The sequence below is a fragment of the Neoarius graeffei genome, chromosome 6, assembly GCF_027579695.1.
Source record: "Neoarius graeffei isolate fNeoGra1 chromosome 6, fNeoGra1.pri, whole genome shotgun sequence".
Classification (NCBI taxonomy): domain Eukaryota; kingdom Metazoa; phylum Chordata; class Actinopteri; order Siluriformes; family Ariidae; genus Neoarius; species Neoarius graeffei.
The window spans coordinates 90,566,128-90,580,365 of NC_083574.1; the positions used below are offsets into that span (position 1 = coordinate 90,566,128).

General features: G+C 39.4%; 1 protein-coding gene across 1 annotated transcript; it reads left to right on the top strand.

Moving 5' to 3' along the window:
* Positions 1–2,149: 2,149 nt before the first annotated feature.
* Positions 2,150–5,665, top strand: LOC132888376 (extracellular calcium-sensing receptor-like). The gene is made up of 6 exons (XM_060924431.1): positions 2,150–2,361; positions 2,493–2,784; positions 2,947–3,738; positions 3,968–4,195; positions 4,435–4,558; positions 4,758–5,665. The coding sequence occupies exons 1-6, from the start codon at positions 2,150–2,152 to the stop codon at positions 5,663–5,665; spliced, it is 2,556 nt and encodes an 851-aa protein (XP_060780414.1).
* The last annotated feature ends 8,573 nt before the right edge of the window (positions 5,666–14,238 follow it).

Consider the following 14,238-nt stretch of genomic DNA (forward strand, 5'->3'; position numbering starts at 1 on the left):
TCAAGGGATTCTCCAATAGTGTGGAGTATGGAGAGTAGCTCAGTAACACAAGAGCGATGTCTGAGGAATCCATACTGTGCAGTGGTGATCAGGTTCAACATGTGATTGTAGATTCTGTTGTAGACACAGCGTTCAAATACCTTGGTTATGATGGGCAGAAGCGAAATAGGTCTGTAGTTTTCAGCTAGTTCCTTGGAGTCTCTCTTGTGGATGGGTGTGACATCAGCAGATTTCCACTCAGGAGGCAGACGACCAGTGCTCAATGAATGGTTAAAAAGAGCACATATGCGAAAAAGAGTGCATGTAATGTAATGCAAAAGAGTGTATGTAATGATTTTCATTTGCCACACTCAAAGGTGTAAACACTCATTAGTTGCCTGTCAGTTTCCTGCCACTCTTCCCATTCTAAGACATGACAGTGCCCCAATACCACATTTTATTTTAATTATTTTTTAAAGCAACTTTGCTTGATAGAATTTCTTTCCACATTCCTTTTACATAGTGTTATATGTCCCATGAGCTAGACTGCCACATCTGCTTGACAATAACAGCAGAATATTAAACAAATAGTTTCCCCCAACAGTTGTTTCATGAAGGCTCAAAAATTCTCTTGTAATGTTAAACATTTTATCATAAACAAGGAGTGAATGAAGAATTTATGAGCATCAATGAAACATTCCAACAATTGAAAAGTATCCTAAATCTGCAGAAGAACTATAAATGTTTCACCAGCCACTGTGGCACAACCTCAGACTCACTGGTGCAAACCCAGCCCCAAGACTGGCTTGCCTAATCTTCTCTGCCAGGTGCCTTCCACTAGTACCTGCGCAATTTTTTGGGCCAGCTGCATAAGAGGACCAGGAATTAACTGTCAATCAGAGTTCTCTTCTTTTTAAGAAAGTGCAGTCTGAACTTTCAGGGTGCCTGCATCATTCACTTTGATTGATTCTCAGAACACAACACTAAACCCTTAGTTCCTCCATTGAAAATCTCCTCCTTTTTACATCCATCTCTTATCAAAGACCACCTGGTGCCCACTATGAGTCCGCTGTAGTTTAACTTCCAAACAGAGATACTGATGAGTTAGGTCTGAGAGTAAGCCACTTTACCAAATAAATAAATAAATAAAAACAAGCAAATTTTCAGAGATTACCAACAATTAATCAATGCCAGGTGGCTACCATCTCAACGGTCAGCAATTTGTGGTTTTTCTACTGACCCTCTTTTTACCAGAGAGTGAAAAAATTTAATTTACACCTGTTCTGGGGGTGCCTGTGTTCAGCACTGAATTTATTTGCTATGTCACACTGCACAGTTGTGGTTCATGGCTCATGTGAAAGGCACATTCCACACTATACACTCAGTGGCATTTTTTTGGAGCACCTGCTCATTCATGCAATATACCAATCAAATATCAGTTTTTGACCATATGGTTGTTGGTGCCAGAAGGTTGGTTTGAGTATTTCAGAAACTGTTGATCTTCTGAGATTTTAATGTTCAATAGAGTTTACACAGAATGATTCATTACATGGTCAAACTTTTACATGTTCTTGATTATATAGTTCTGAATACTACACTTTTTACTTCACTGAAATTCTATCAGATGTAAACTTCTGCTCTTACTTCTATATTTATAACCGAACCCACTTATGGTGAATAGCGTTACTGCCAAATTGTCAAGAAAACTAAGTTTCAAATAGGAAATGCTGATCACTTTGATTATCAGCACCATCCACCTCAATCTCTGCATTATCACCATAGATAAAACTCTCTCATGGCATTTGACTGATCAAAGACTCATTTTTTCACGTTATGGTATCGCCAGCCTATTGTACTCAATAGAACTCTTTACCTTCAACAATTAATTTAAAAATATTTAATATTAATAAATATGTTTTGAACAATAGTTGAAAGAAAACAGGTGACAAAAAAAGACAGCAAGGCACAATTCTTTCAGATTAGAAACATGTCACACCTCCTTTGGCTGTGACCCACATGAATAACTTTCCTATCGAGAATTTGCATTTCCTTCTGCATAAATACCCGAGATTATTTTTGTTCAGTAAGCTAACAAATCAGACCAAGGTCACATTCATTATCTCATTTGCTCTATATTTATTCTTTATAGCTTCCAGAGCTGCAGAAATAGATGGAGTCAATCTTTACTGTCTTGCATATAATAATATCCATGATCAATTCCTCCAGTTCACATGAGACTACTTGCAGCTTGCTCGGAGAACCTGCATACCCACAACTATGGAAGGATGGTGACTTGATAGTTGGAGGAATTTTCTCCTTCCATAATAAATGGGAGACAATTGACTCTTCCTATTCAGTCATACCTGCAATAAATTGCATGGGGTAAGCAAAATAAACATGAACTGAAAAATGTACCTGACAATTGCCAATCAAGTCAGTAGTAATTTTGTGACGTATAGAGGAATGTAAATGTATATAGTCTATATTATTTATTTTTAATTTTTTTAAACAAGTGTGGAGTTCAGAGCCTTCCAGTATTCACAGACATTGATCTTTGCAATCGAGGAGATTAACAACAGTTCTTCATTACTGCCTGGTGTTTCACTGGGTTACAAAATCTTTGACACTTGTAATTCAGCAGCACTGGGTGTGAAAGGAGCAATGACGCTTTTGAATGGAAATGATAACTCAGATTCAGATCAGATCTGCAGAAAACGAGCCCAGGTGCAAGCCATTATAGGAGAGACATTTTCATCAGTATCGGCTGCTATAGCAACTAGTATTGGACCTTTCAGCATGCCCTTAGTAAGAAATTGTTCTTCATGGATTTATTTTTTCATCATAAAATATTTACAACAATTTTTTGAAAGGCTTTTTAGAGCTCATTTATAGCTAATAATGTTATGTGGCAGGAGGAAAAAAATACTGATTGTCATGTTTGATGCAACTATGTGAATCTAATTTTAGATCAGTTACTATTCTACCTGTGAGTGTCTAAGTGACAAAAGAAAATATCCATCATTTCTGCGCACTATTCCCAGTGATTATTACCAGACCTTAGCACTTGCAGAGATGATCAAACACTTTGGTTGGACCTGGGTGGGAGCAATAAGAAGAGATGATGATTATGGTAATAATGGCATGGCTGCATTTACAAAAATTGCAGAGCAACTGGGCATATGCTTAGAATATTCACTTCCATTTTATAGAACTTATTCAGAAGAAAAAGTGTTGAGAATTATTGAGCAAATTAAAAGTTCTACTGCTCGAGTGATAGTGGGTTTTATCACTCCCTGGGACCTAGACATTTTGCTTCATATATTTTCTGAACACAACATCACTGGTTACCAGTGGGTGGGAAGTGAGGCATGGATTGCTGATCGAGAAGCAGCTGCATGGGATAAGTATAACATACTACAAGGAGCTATCGGGTTGACTATAGCCCAAACAACAGTAACGGGTCTGAAGGACTTTATACTCGATATAAAACCATTGAAAGTTGTAGGCAGAGCCATTTTTACAAAATTCTGGGAAGCTCTGTTTACTTGTACACATACAGTGCACGATAAGTTAGAAAACATAACAGTATGCACAGGAGAAGAGGAAGTCTCTGAGGTAGTAAACACATTCACTGACATGTCTTTGATGCCTATTTTCAGTAATGTGTATAAAGGAGTATATGCAGTTGCCCATGCACTACATGATTTTCTTGGCTGCACAGAAACATGTTCTATACAGAATCAGCCTGATCCTTTCACAGTGAGTTAACAGTATTTTCAAGGCACATTTTTGTACTTTAAGCTTTTATACACACAAGCTTTAGTAATATAAACCCAGTCAAAATTTAGCATAGATGGAAATGCATTGTTTTTCTGAAGTCAATTACATATTATTTGTTTAGCAGTGTGATGAAGCAGATTTGTAGACAGCTGTATGTATATTCATATTTAGACAGAATGGAAGGCTGATTTCTAATTTTCCCCATCAGTTTCTAGAACGCCTCAAAAGGGTGCATTTCACAACCAAGGAAGGTGAAGAGGTTTATTTTGATAAGAATGGTGATCCTCCAGCAAGATATGAAATAATAAATTGGCAAAAGAATACTGAAAACCAATATAAATTTGTAACAGTTGGACTTTATGACTCCACTCTGCCTGCTCAGGACCGATTAGCAGTAAATATGCCCTCCATTGTCTGGGCACAAAATATGAATCAAGTGAGTATTTGAGCAAATATGTGACTTGGTCTCATATGTTGTGGATGTTGGGTGTTTTTATGTTGTTATGTGTATGATAGGGTGTTCTTATGCTGTGTACTTCAAGTGGTTGGTTCAAGTCAATACATTCTTAGTGCTTTTTATTGGTTCTTTCTTTATGTAGTTTCCCTGGTTGGTGTATGTATGCTGAACTGATGTTTGATGAAAGTAGCATCTTCTGACTTTTGCCTTGGTCATAGGTGCCAAAGTCCATATGTAGTGAGAGTTGCCCCCCTGGCACAAGAAAGGCTGTGCAAAAAGGAAAGCCTATCTGCTGTTTTGACTGCATACCATGTGCTGATGGAGAGATCAGTAATATGACAGGTAAAAAGAAAAACAAAACTTTGGATGCAAACAAACAAAAACACAAAACATATCATTAATATCACATATATATAAATACTAATAAAATAATAATTCAGTCAACAATTTTTGCAATGGTAAAAGAAAATAGATATTATATGTAAATTAATTCTACTCAGTGCTGTTTCTTTTCCTTTCTTTTACTCTCTCTCTCGGACAGATTCTATTAAATGTGAACAATGCGACCAAGAATACTGGTCAAATCCAGATAAAGATAAATGTGTAAAGAAGGAAACTGAATATTTGTCCTTTGAAGAAACAATGGGAATTTTGTTAACAGCACTGTCAATTGCTGGTGCTTTTATGACAATAGTAATAGCAATCATATTCTTTAAATATAAAAACACACCAATAGTCAAAGCAAATAACTCTGAGCTGAGCTTCCTGCTGCTCTTTTCTCTGACTCTGTGCTTCCTTTGTTCACTGACTTTCATTGGTCGGCCCTCTGAGTGGTCTTGTATGCTGCGCCACACAGTGTTTGGGATCACCTTCGTCCTTTGCATCTCTTGTGTACTGGGCAAAACAATCGTGGTGTTAATGGCTTTCAGGGCTACACTTCCAGGCAGTGATGTCATGAAATGGTTTGGGCCTCCACAGCAAAGACTCAGTGTCCTTGCCTTCACTCTCATCCAGGTTCTTATTTGTGTGCTTTGGTTGACAATATCCCCTCCTTTCCCCTTCAAAAATCTAATGCACTATAAGGAAAAGATCATTCTTGAATGCAGTTTGGGCTCAAACATAGGTTTCTGGGCTGTTTTGGGTTACATAGGATTTTTAGCACTTTTGTGTTTCATTTTAGCTTTTCTGGCTAGGAAGCTTCCAGATAATTTTAATGAAGCCAAATTCATCACATTCAGCATGCTAATGTTTTGTGCAGTTTGGATTACTTTTATACCAGCTTATGTCAGCTCTCCTGGGAAATTCACTGTAGCTGTAGAGATATTTGCTATTTTAGCATCAAGCTTTGGTTTACTATTCTGTATATTTCTTCCAAAGTGTTACATAATCATCCTGAAATCAGAGAGGAACACTAAAAAGCAAATTATGGGAAAAGCGACTGCTCAGTAAGTTAATGGTCTAATATGCATGATTATTATGGACATGCATGAAAAGTGCCATCCAGTGAATACAAAACTTTACTCATGAAGTCATTTATTCATTCATATTTATGTATTTTAATTGAAATGCGATAGGATAATATAACAAAGACTGCCAATGTGAAGGCTTATATTATACATTTCTGTCTATTACTGTTAAACTTTCAATGGAAGTGACAATTATGATAGCATGCATACACTCAAGAAATTATCAACAAAGCAAGGCATGCAAAGAATTTACCATGATAAAAAAGGAGTGGAGATTTTTCACATGTAATTTTAATCGCTTTATTAAACAGTTGCATGAGCCATATCTTGATTGCATTCTGTACTACTTTGGTTATGTCTCATTTTCTAATTTCACACAACATAGGAACATGTACTCTCTCTCTCTCAACTCTATATATTTTCTCTTTTATATATACCATACTGTTTTTTTTTTAAACAACAGGCAACAAGACACATACATGTTCAATATGTTCTTTTGCTGTGTGGTCCTACTGCTTATATATGCACTGCAGTCTCACTATAACAAAGTCTTTGGAGGCATCCAAAGAATTCCTTATACAAAAAATTATTTAATACTCAAATACACCCACTTGTCACACTAATCACTTACTCTTTTGTAAAAGCAGCCCAACTGTGTTTAATTCATATCCACACTTAATTCACTTGCATATGTAAGAAGTAAAGGAAATAAGTCACTTTTTTCAAAGTCATAAAATTATGCGAATAATATAAACTGTCGGTACGTGTGGCAGCATCGGCTGTGAACGGTGAGAAGTCAGGTTGAACCAGTGGGTAATATGTGATGAGTTACACCCGTGTCTTACAGATGGCCTGTAATGAGAGAGAGCTGTTTTTCCCAATGCTCGTGTGTGTGTGTGTGTGTGTACAAGCAAAACAAATGTTAATTAATCGAAAAGTGAAAGTAAAGATAATTAATATAACACACCTTGACCTGTCACACCTATCTCCCAGTTCCTCATTGCCCCAGCATACAAGCTGTTACAGTATGATCATAGTGTCCCAACAGTTTTACTTTCCCAAGAAACTTGGAATCCTGGACTGCTTTAATTTTAGGCACATTTTCCTTATCACTAATTTCTCCTTCTGAGTCAGTATCGCAGTTCATTGACTGAGATTAATGATCAAAAATGGAGGCAATGATTTCTTCATCTGGTTTGGAAATGATGGAGGTTCCTGGTGTATCGTTGCACGCCCACTCAATATGTTTTCTAAATCTTCACCATTCAATTCATTCAAGTGTTGCAAGTAACCAGTGATGATCACAGTCATTTTTTTTCTTTGACCCATTGATGAACCATTGGGTAACGTGATGAGTCACACCCGTGTCTTACAGATGGCCTGTAATGAGAGAGAGCTGTCCCCCCCAATGCTCGTGTGTGTGTGTGTGTGTGTGTGTGTGTGTGTATACATGCAAGCCAAACCTAAAGTCATTGAAAAGTGAAAGTAAAGATCTCATCTCTAGCCACTTTATCCTGTTCTATAGGGTCGCAGGCAAGAAAGTAAAGATAATTAATAAAACACACCTTGACCTGCCACACCTATCTCCCAGATATCTGTCTATTACTGTTAAACTTTCAATGGAAGTGACCATTTTGATAGCATTCATACACTCAAGAAATTAACAACACGACATGCAAAGCACTTACCATGATAAAAAAGGAGTGGAGATTCGTGTTGTGTAATTTCAATAGCTTTATTCAACAATTGCATGAGACACATCTTGATTGCATTCAATACTACTTTGGCTATTCATCCAATTTCCAATGTTCACACAATCTAGGAACATGTATTCTCTCAACTGACAATTTTTCTCTTTTATATATGTCATACTGCATTTATTATTATTATTATTATTATTATTTATTTATTTATTTATTTATTTATTTTTTTAACAACAGGCAACAAGACACATACACCTTCACTATGTTCTTTGTTCTTTTGCTGTGTGGTCCTACTACTTATATATACACCACAATGGCACTTTCACAAACTAAAATATATATATATTCTTCTTTTGGCTGCTCCCGATTAGGGGTCACCACAGTGGATCTTTCGTCTCCATTGCTTCCTCGTTTTCAAAGATATATATATATATATATATATATATATATATATATATATATATATATATATACACACAGTTTTAAAATACAGTTAAAGAAGGCACGCAACATACAAAAACTAAAGCAGAAATAGTGCAAATTAAAAATAATGAAGATGAAGTAAAAAAAAATGCAAATGGCTTAACAGAAATTTGAGTATCTACAATGTGCAAATAATGTTGAGTAATGAGCAGAAAAAAAGGTAAAAAGACAAGTGCCTGACTTATTTAGCAAGACTGCAGATGAACTGGAGTAACAGTCTGAGTTATTTGGAGGTGGAGGGAGAGTTCAGCATTCTGACATCCTGGTGTATAAAGCTGTTTGCCAGTCTAATGGAGCTAGCTTGGAGGCTCCGGTACCTTTTACCAGAAGCAGGGCACTGACGAAGGGGTGCGAAGGGTAGATGGGGTTGCTCACAATGTTGGTGACTTTGCAGGCTTGGCGGGTGTTGTAGATATCCGTGATGTGTGTGTGTGTATTGGGGGGAGGGGTATTGAGCAGTTCATATGAGGAAACCCACCAACATCCCAGAGTTGAAGCTGTTCTGTACAGAGGAATGGGCTAAAATTCCTCCAAGCCGGTGTGCAGGACTGATCAACAGTTATTGGAAACATTTAGTTACAGTTATTGCTGCACAAGGGGGTTACACCAGATACTGAAAGCAAAGGTTCACATACTTTTGCCACTCACAGATATGTAATTTTGGATCATTTTCCTCAATAAATAAATGATCAAGTATAATATTTTTGCCTCATTTGTTTAACTGTGTTATCTTTATCTACTTTTAGGACTTGTGTGAAAATCTGATGATGTTTTGGGTCATATTTATGCAGAAATATATTAAATTCTAAAGTGTTCACAAACTTTCAAGCACCACTGTACTTGCATGTTTCATGAATGCACAAAACTTTATTTATATAATTTAGACATCTTCATGAACTCATTTGTAGATGTATTGAAGAAGCAATCCTTGGTGAGTGTGAATAGGACCCACACCCCATGATATACAGTATATTTGACCCATCACAGTAACTGACACTCCTCTTCAGTCAACTGCATAAATCCAAGAAAGTAACATCTGTCATTGAGTTATTCATTGAACATCCATCCACTTAGAGCTCTGATCATCAGATTTATTAATATTTTATAGAATTTAATTTGGGCGGCACGGTGGTGTAGTGGTTAGCGCTGTTGCCTCACAGCAAGAAGGTCTGGGTTCGAGCCCTGTGGCTGACGAGGGCCTTTCTGTGTGGAGTTTGCATGTTCTCCTTGTGTCCACATGGGTTTCCTCCGGGTGCTCCGGTTTCCCCCACAGTCCAAAGACATGCAGGTTAGGTTAACTGGTGGCTCTAAATTGACCGTAGGTGTGAGTGTGAATGGTTGTCTGTGTCTATGTGTCAGCCCTGTGATGACCTGGTGACTTGTCCAGCTTGCCTGCGACCCTGTAGAACAGGATAAAGCAGCTAGAGATAATGAGATGAGATGAGATGAGATGAGATGAGATGAGATGAGAATTTAATTCTGGCTGATCTGATGTCAGTAACAGTTGGTCTCTATACCATTGCAAGACAAAAACATGTGAAGACTACTGGAACCCCGTAACAATCTGACCAAACTGAGCCATAAGGCCTTCTCAAGGAGAAGCTGACATTTGTTGTGATTCCCACTGAAACCTGTCCACACAGTATAATAAGATGTTCTCAACAATCTCTTCCAGACACACACAGCAATATGGCTTTCCTTTTGCAAGCTCCACTGATTCCATTTACTCAAATGAAGCCACACAACTGATCACAATTAACTGTCATCATCAAGGAGGGTTTTTTTTGGTTTGTCTCTTTGTTTGTTTGTTTGTTTTTAATTATCAGAGTAACCACTGCTTTTTGACCACATAATATCTTGTCATATAATACATCGTTGCTTCTACTTTTAATTATATGCTTACCATCCAGCTTCATTTTGCCAGGTTTTCAACTGTTATTGTCAAATTCTAATCAAATCTGCATATATTTCCACCTCTACATATTTTATGTATATTGTCCCACTGTCAGTAATATCACTGAAAACCTGAGTTACGGAGAAGGGAAGTTGAAATACAAGTGGCTTTCTGTGACTTTGACCCCTTTGTGAGTTTACTTTGACTTTGAATCCTCACCTAATCTCTGACACAACATTTGTTCCTCGACCGCCCCTTGCCCACCCCAACTACATCTTCAGATTGATGTTTTGTATTTAATTACCAGTTTACGACACACCTGCTCTTCCCTGCATTTGCATCCATAAGTGCCTGCACCCTGATAGGATACTTCACCAGCGATGGATGCAGCAGAGGAAGCAAAGCAAACTGCTTTCAGTGCTCATGGGCGATTGTTAGGAGAGCACCAGCAAATGCTAAGTGAAATTAACACCAGAATGTCACAATTAACAGCTGTTGTCTCAGAGGCTATCCTGACATGCTGCTCATCCTCCGCCAGTACAGCCATGATGGTTCCTCAACCCGAGAAATACTCTGGAGAAGTTTCAGATTGTAAGGGGTTTCTTCTTCAATGTTTGTTATATTTCACGATCCTCACAGGAGCTATAGAGGAGCAGAAGATTGTTCAATTCTTCAGTCTCCTCACAGGCAAGGGCATAAAGTGGGCTAGTGCTGTTTTGGAGCATGGAGGTAAACACACCTCTTCTTATGACCAATTTATCCAACTGTTCAAGCAAGTCTTCGATCATCAGCCTGAGGGTGTCAAAGTAGGGAGAAACTACTCACCATCAGGCAGGGAGATAGGAGAGTGGCTGAATATGCTCTGGGATTTCACACACTGACAGCAGGAAGTGGGTGGAATGAACCAGCACTAAAGGCCACCTTTCACTAGGGACTGCACCCCAAGGTTCTCACTGAACTGCCATGCCGCAATGAGCAACTCACTCTCAACTCCCTCATCAACCTGGCCATCCGCCTAGATCACCTGCTTTGAAACAGACCCTTGTTACAACCATCGCCGGCCTTTCCACCTACTCCACAATCCCAGACTCCTATGGAGGTCTCCCATACTCACTTGCAATGCTCTGAGAGGGACAGAAGGCATCATGAGGGGTTGTGTTTTTACTGCAGTGAACCTCAAAGCAATTGATGGAGGTCCCATCGGTAACAAGCTCATTACAACATGCACGTCACCTCTCAAAATCCAGGTTGGGGCTCTGCATGTTGAGCATATTACCTTGCTAGTCACTCACACAGCACAGCATGCTATAGTTCTGGGTTTCCCATGGGTCTAGCTTCATGACCCCCTTCTCTCCTGACCACAGAGAAATTCTATAATGGTCGCCATCCTGCTTCCAGAGCTGCTTGAAATTTCCACAAGTCACCCTTTCATCCACTTCTGTAGAAAGCCCATTGCCTGGAAACATTGACACTTTTCCCTCCTGTTATCATGACCTCAGAGAAGTTTTCAGCAAGGGTCAGGCAAGCAGCCTACTTCCTCATAGAACCTATGACTGTGCCATAGACCTTCTCCCAGGTATGACTCCACCTTGCAACCACATATATCCTCTGTCCATCACTGAACAAGCTGTCATGGAGGAGTATGTATAGGAGGCACTACAATAGGGGTACATTAAACCATCTATGTCTCCAGCCTCAGCTAGCTGCTTCTTCATCAAAAAGAAAGGGGGGCTTTGCCCATGCATTGATTACTGAGATCTTAACCAGATTATAGTCACATACCCTTATCTGCATCCCCTAGTGTTCTCAGCCTTGGAATAGTTAAGGTCAGCTAGAATTTTTACCAAGTTGGACCTTCAAAGCACCTATAACCTGGTCAGAATTCAGGAGGGTGATGAGTGGACGACCGCCTTTAGTATGACATCTAGGCACTTTGAATATTAGGAAATGCTGAATGGACTTTCTTGCACTCCCAGCATCTTCCAATGTCTAATCAATGACATCCTCAGAGACATGCTGGAGCACTGTGTTTTTGCCTACATAGACGATATTCTGATCTACTCCCCCAATGAAGACTCACACCACGTACATGTAAGGTTGGTGCTCACTCGGTTACTAGAAAATTACCTCGATGTGAAAGCTGAGAAGTGTGAGTTTCACGTTCACCAGATCTCATTCCTTGGGTACATCATCAGCATGGAGGGAGTAAGCATGGACCACAGTAAAGTCTCTGTGGTCAAATCCTGGCCAATGCCAACTACAGTAAAGGAGCTGCAACACTTCCTGGGGTTTGCCAAGTTCTATCATCTCTTCATATGTGGTTTCAGCCAGTGTTGTAGTTGAGTCACTAAACCTCGAGTCTGAGTCCAGTCTCAAGTTCCCATTGTTCAAGCCTGAGTCAAGTCCAAGTCATTAAAAAAATTTTAGAGTCGAGTTCAAGTCGAGCCCACTATTGCTCTGAGTTAAGTCCGAGTCGAGTCCAACACTCCAACTGTATCAATTGATGGTGGCTGTTTTAGCACCATTAACATTAGTTTATTCCTGACCATGACATACCGGTATGAACAGGTAAATGTGCATGCTCTTTGTCAGGGAGTGTGAAGTATCAGAGATGGTTGGGAGACAGATGTAAGTGCAGAAGGTGTGTTTATTAATACAAGTGAAGACAGGTAAACAATCCAGAATGGCAGGCAAAATAGTAAAATGGTAAAACAGGCAATAAGTCGAGCAAGGCACAAATAGGCTATCGTAGACTAGGCAGAATCAAAGACGAGAAACAGGAAATCAGGGCTCAGGAAACCAAACAAGAAAATAAGGCTCAGTAATGTGTCAGCAACGCAACTCAATACTTTGCAAAGATAGTGTGTTTTCACAGTTTTTATATCAGCACGCTGATTGCGGCTTAATCCTGTGCAGGTGCTAGTCATTTATGGCGCATGTGAGAGAGTCCGTTTGGTGTGTGCGTTATCCAGGGGGTGCCCGAGAGTCTATCTGACTCTCAAGGCACGCAGGTATGACACTCTTGCATGAAATTAGTACACAATAAATGTAGATATAAATATCAATCCATTATCTGTAGCCACTTATCCTGTACAGGGTCGCAGACAAGCTGGAGCCTATCCCAGCTGACTATGGGCAAGAGGCAGGGTACACCCTGGACAAGTCACCTGGTCATCGCAGGGCTAACACATAGAGACAAACAACCATTCACACCTATGGTCAATTTAGAGCCACCAATTAGCCTAACCTGCATGCCTTTGTACTGTAGGGGAAACCAGAGCACCCAGAGGAAACCCACACAGACAACATGCAAACTCCACACAAAAAGGCCCTCATCGGCCACTGGGCTCGAACCCAGGACCTTCTTGCTGTGAGGTTACAGTGCTAACCATTACACCACCATATATATATATATATATATATATATATATATATATATATATATAAATATCTTCTGCCAAATTATTATGGCATGTTACAAAAAATAAAGAAAAAATCTAAGTCCTTAGCTCCAATTTATGAGTCTTAATGCAGTTAATGCATGAGTCCAAGTCCGAGTCATCAGTGCTCAAGTCCAAGTCAAGTCATGAGTCCTTAAAATTAGGGCATGAGTCAGACTCGAGTCCAAGTTCTGGACTTGAGTCCTACAAGCCTGGTTTCAGCATGATCACTGCACATCTCACTGCCCTGCTGAAAAAGGGTGTTAGGACTTGGAATTTGTTGGCCTCTAGAGGCTGCTATCATTCCTTTTTTGTTGTCATGTTTGTTTTGACTGCTAGAGGCCGCTATTGTTTCTGTGTGTTGTGTTTTGTTTTTCCATGTGCCTTGTGCCCCGCCTAGTCCTCATTATTGTCACCTGTGTTCTATTTAGTTTGTGTATTTATACTCCCTCAGTTTGGCCTCTAGTCATGGAGTCTTTTTGCTATGCTGTTTAGTGCTAGTTACTTCTGTCCCGTGTGCCTTGCCTATGTCCTTGTGTTCTTTGTATTTTTGCTTTCTTTTGGACTTTGTGGATTTTGTTTTTGACTTTTTGGATCTTCTGAGCGTTGGGATTTTTACCCCTTCTTTTCTGGTTATTGGCTTTTGTATTGACTTTGAACTTTTGGATTTTTTTATTTTTTCCCTTATATCTTCTGAGCGTTTTGGATTATACTTTTTGGATTTTTTGCATTGTAAATAAACTGGTTTTTGCTACTCTACTTTCGCCTCACGCCTCTGCACTTGAGTCATTCCCCTGGTGGCCTAGTGGGGGTTTGCTGGATCACTACACCAGTGACCCGGGTTCGATTCCCAGCAAAACCCCAACAAAGGGTCCATCATGTCTCTAGTAGAACCCAGCTGCTGAAGAAGCCTTTATGCAGCTTGAGGCCACCTTCACATTAGCCCCCATTCTCAAGCACCCGGGCCCTACTAAGCCATTCACTATGGAGGTAGACACCTCTTAGACAGGAGTTGGAGGGGTGCTATCTCAGTGCT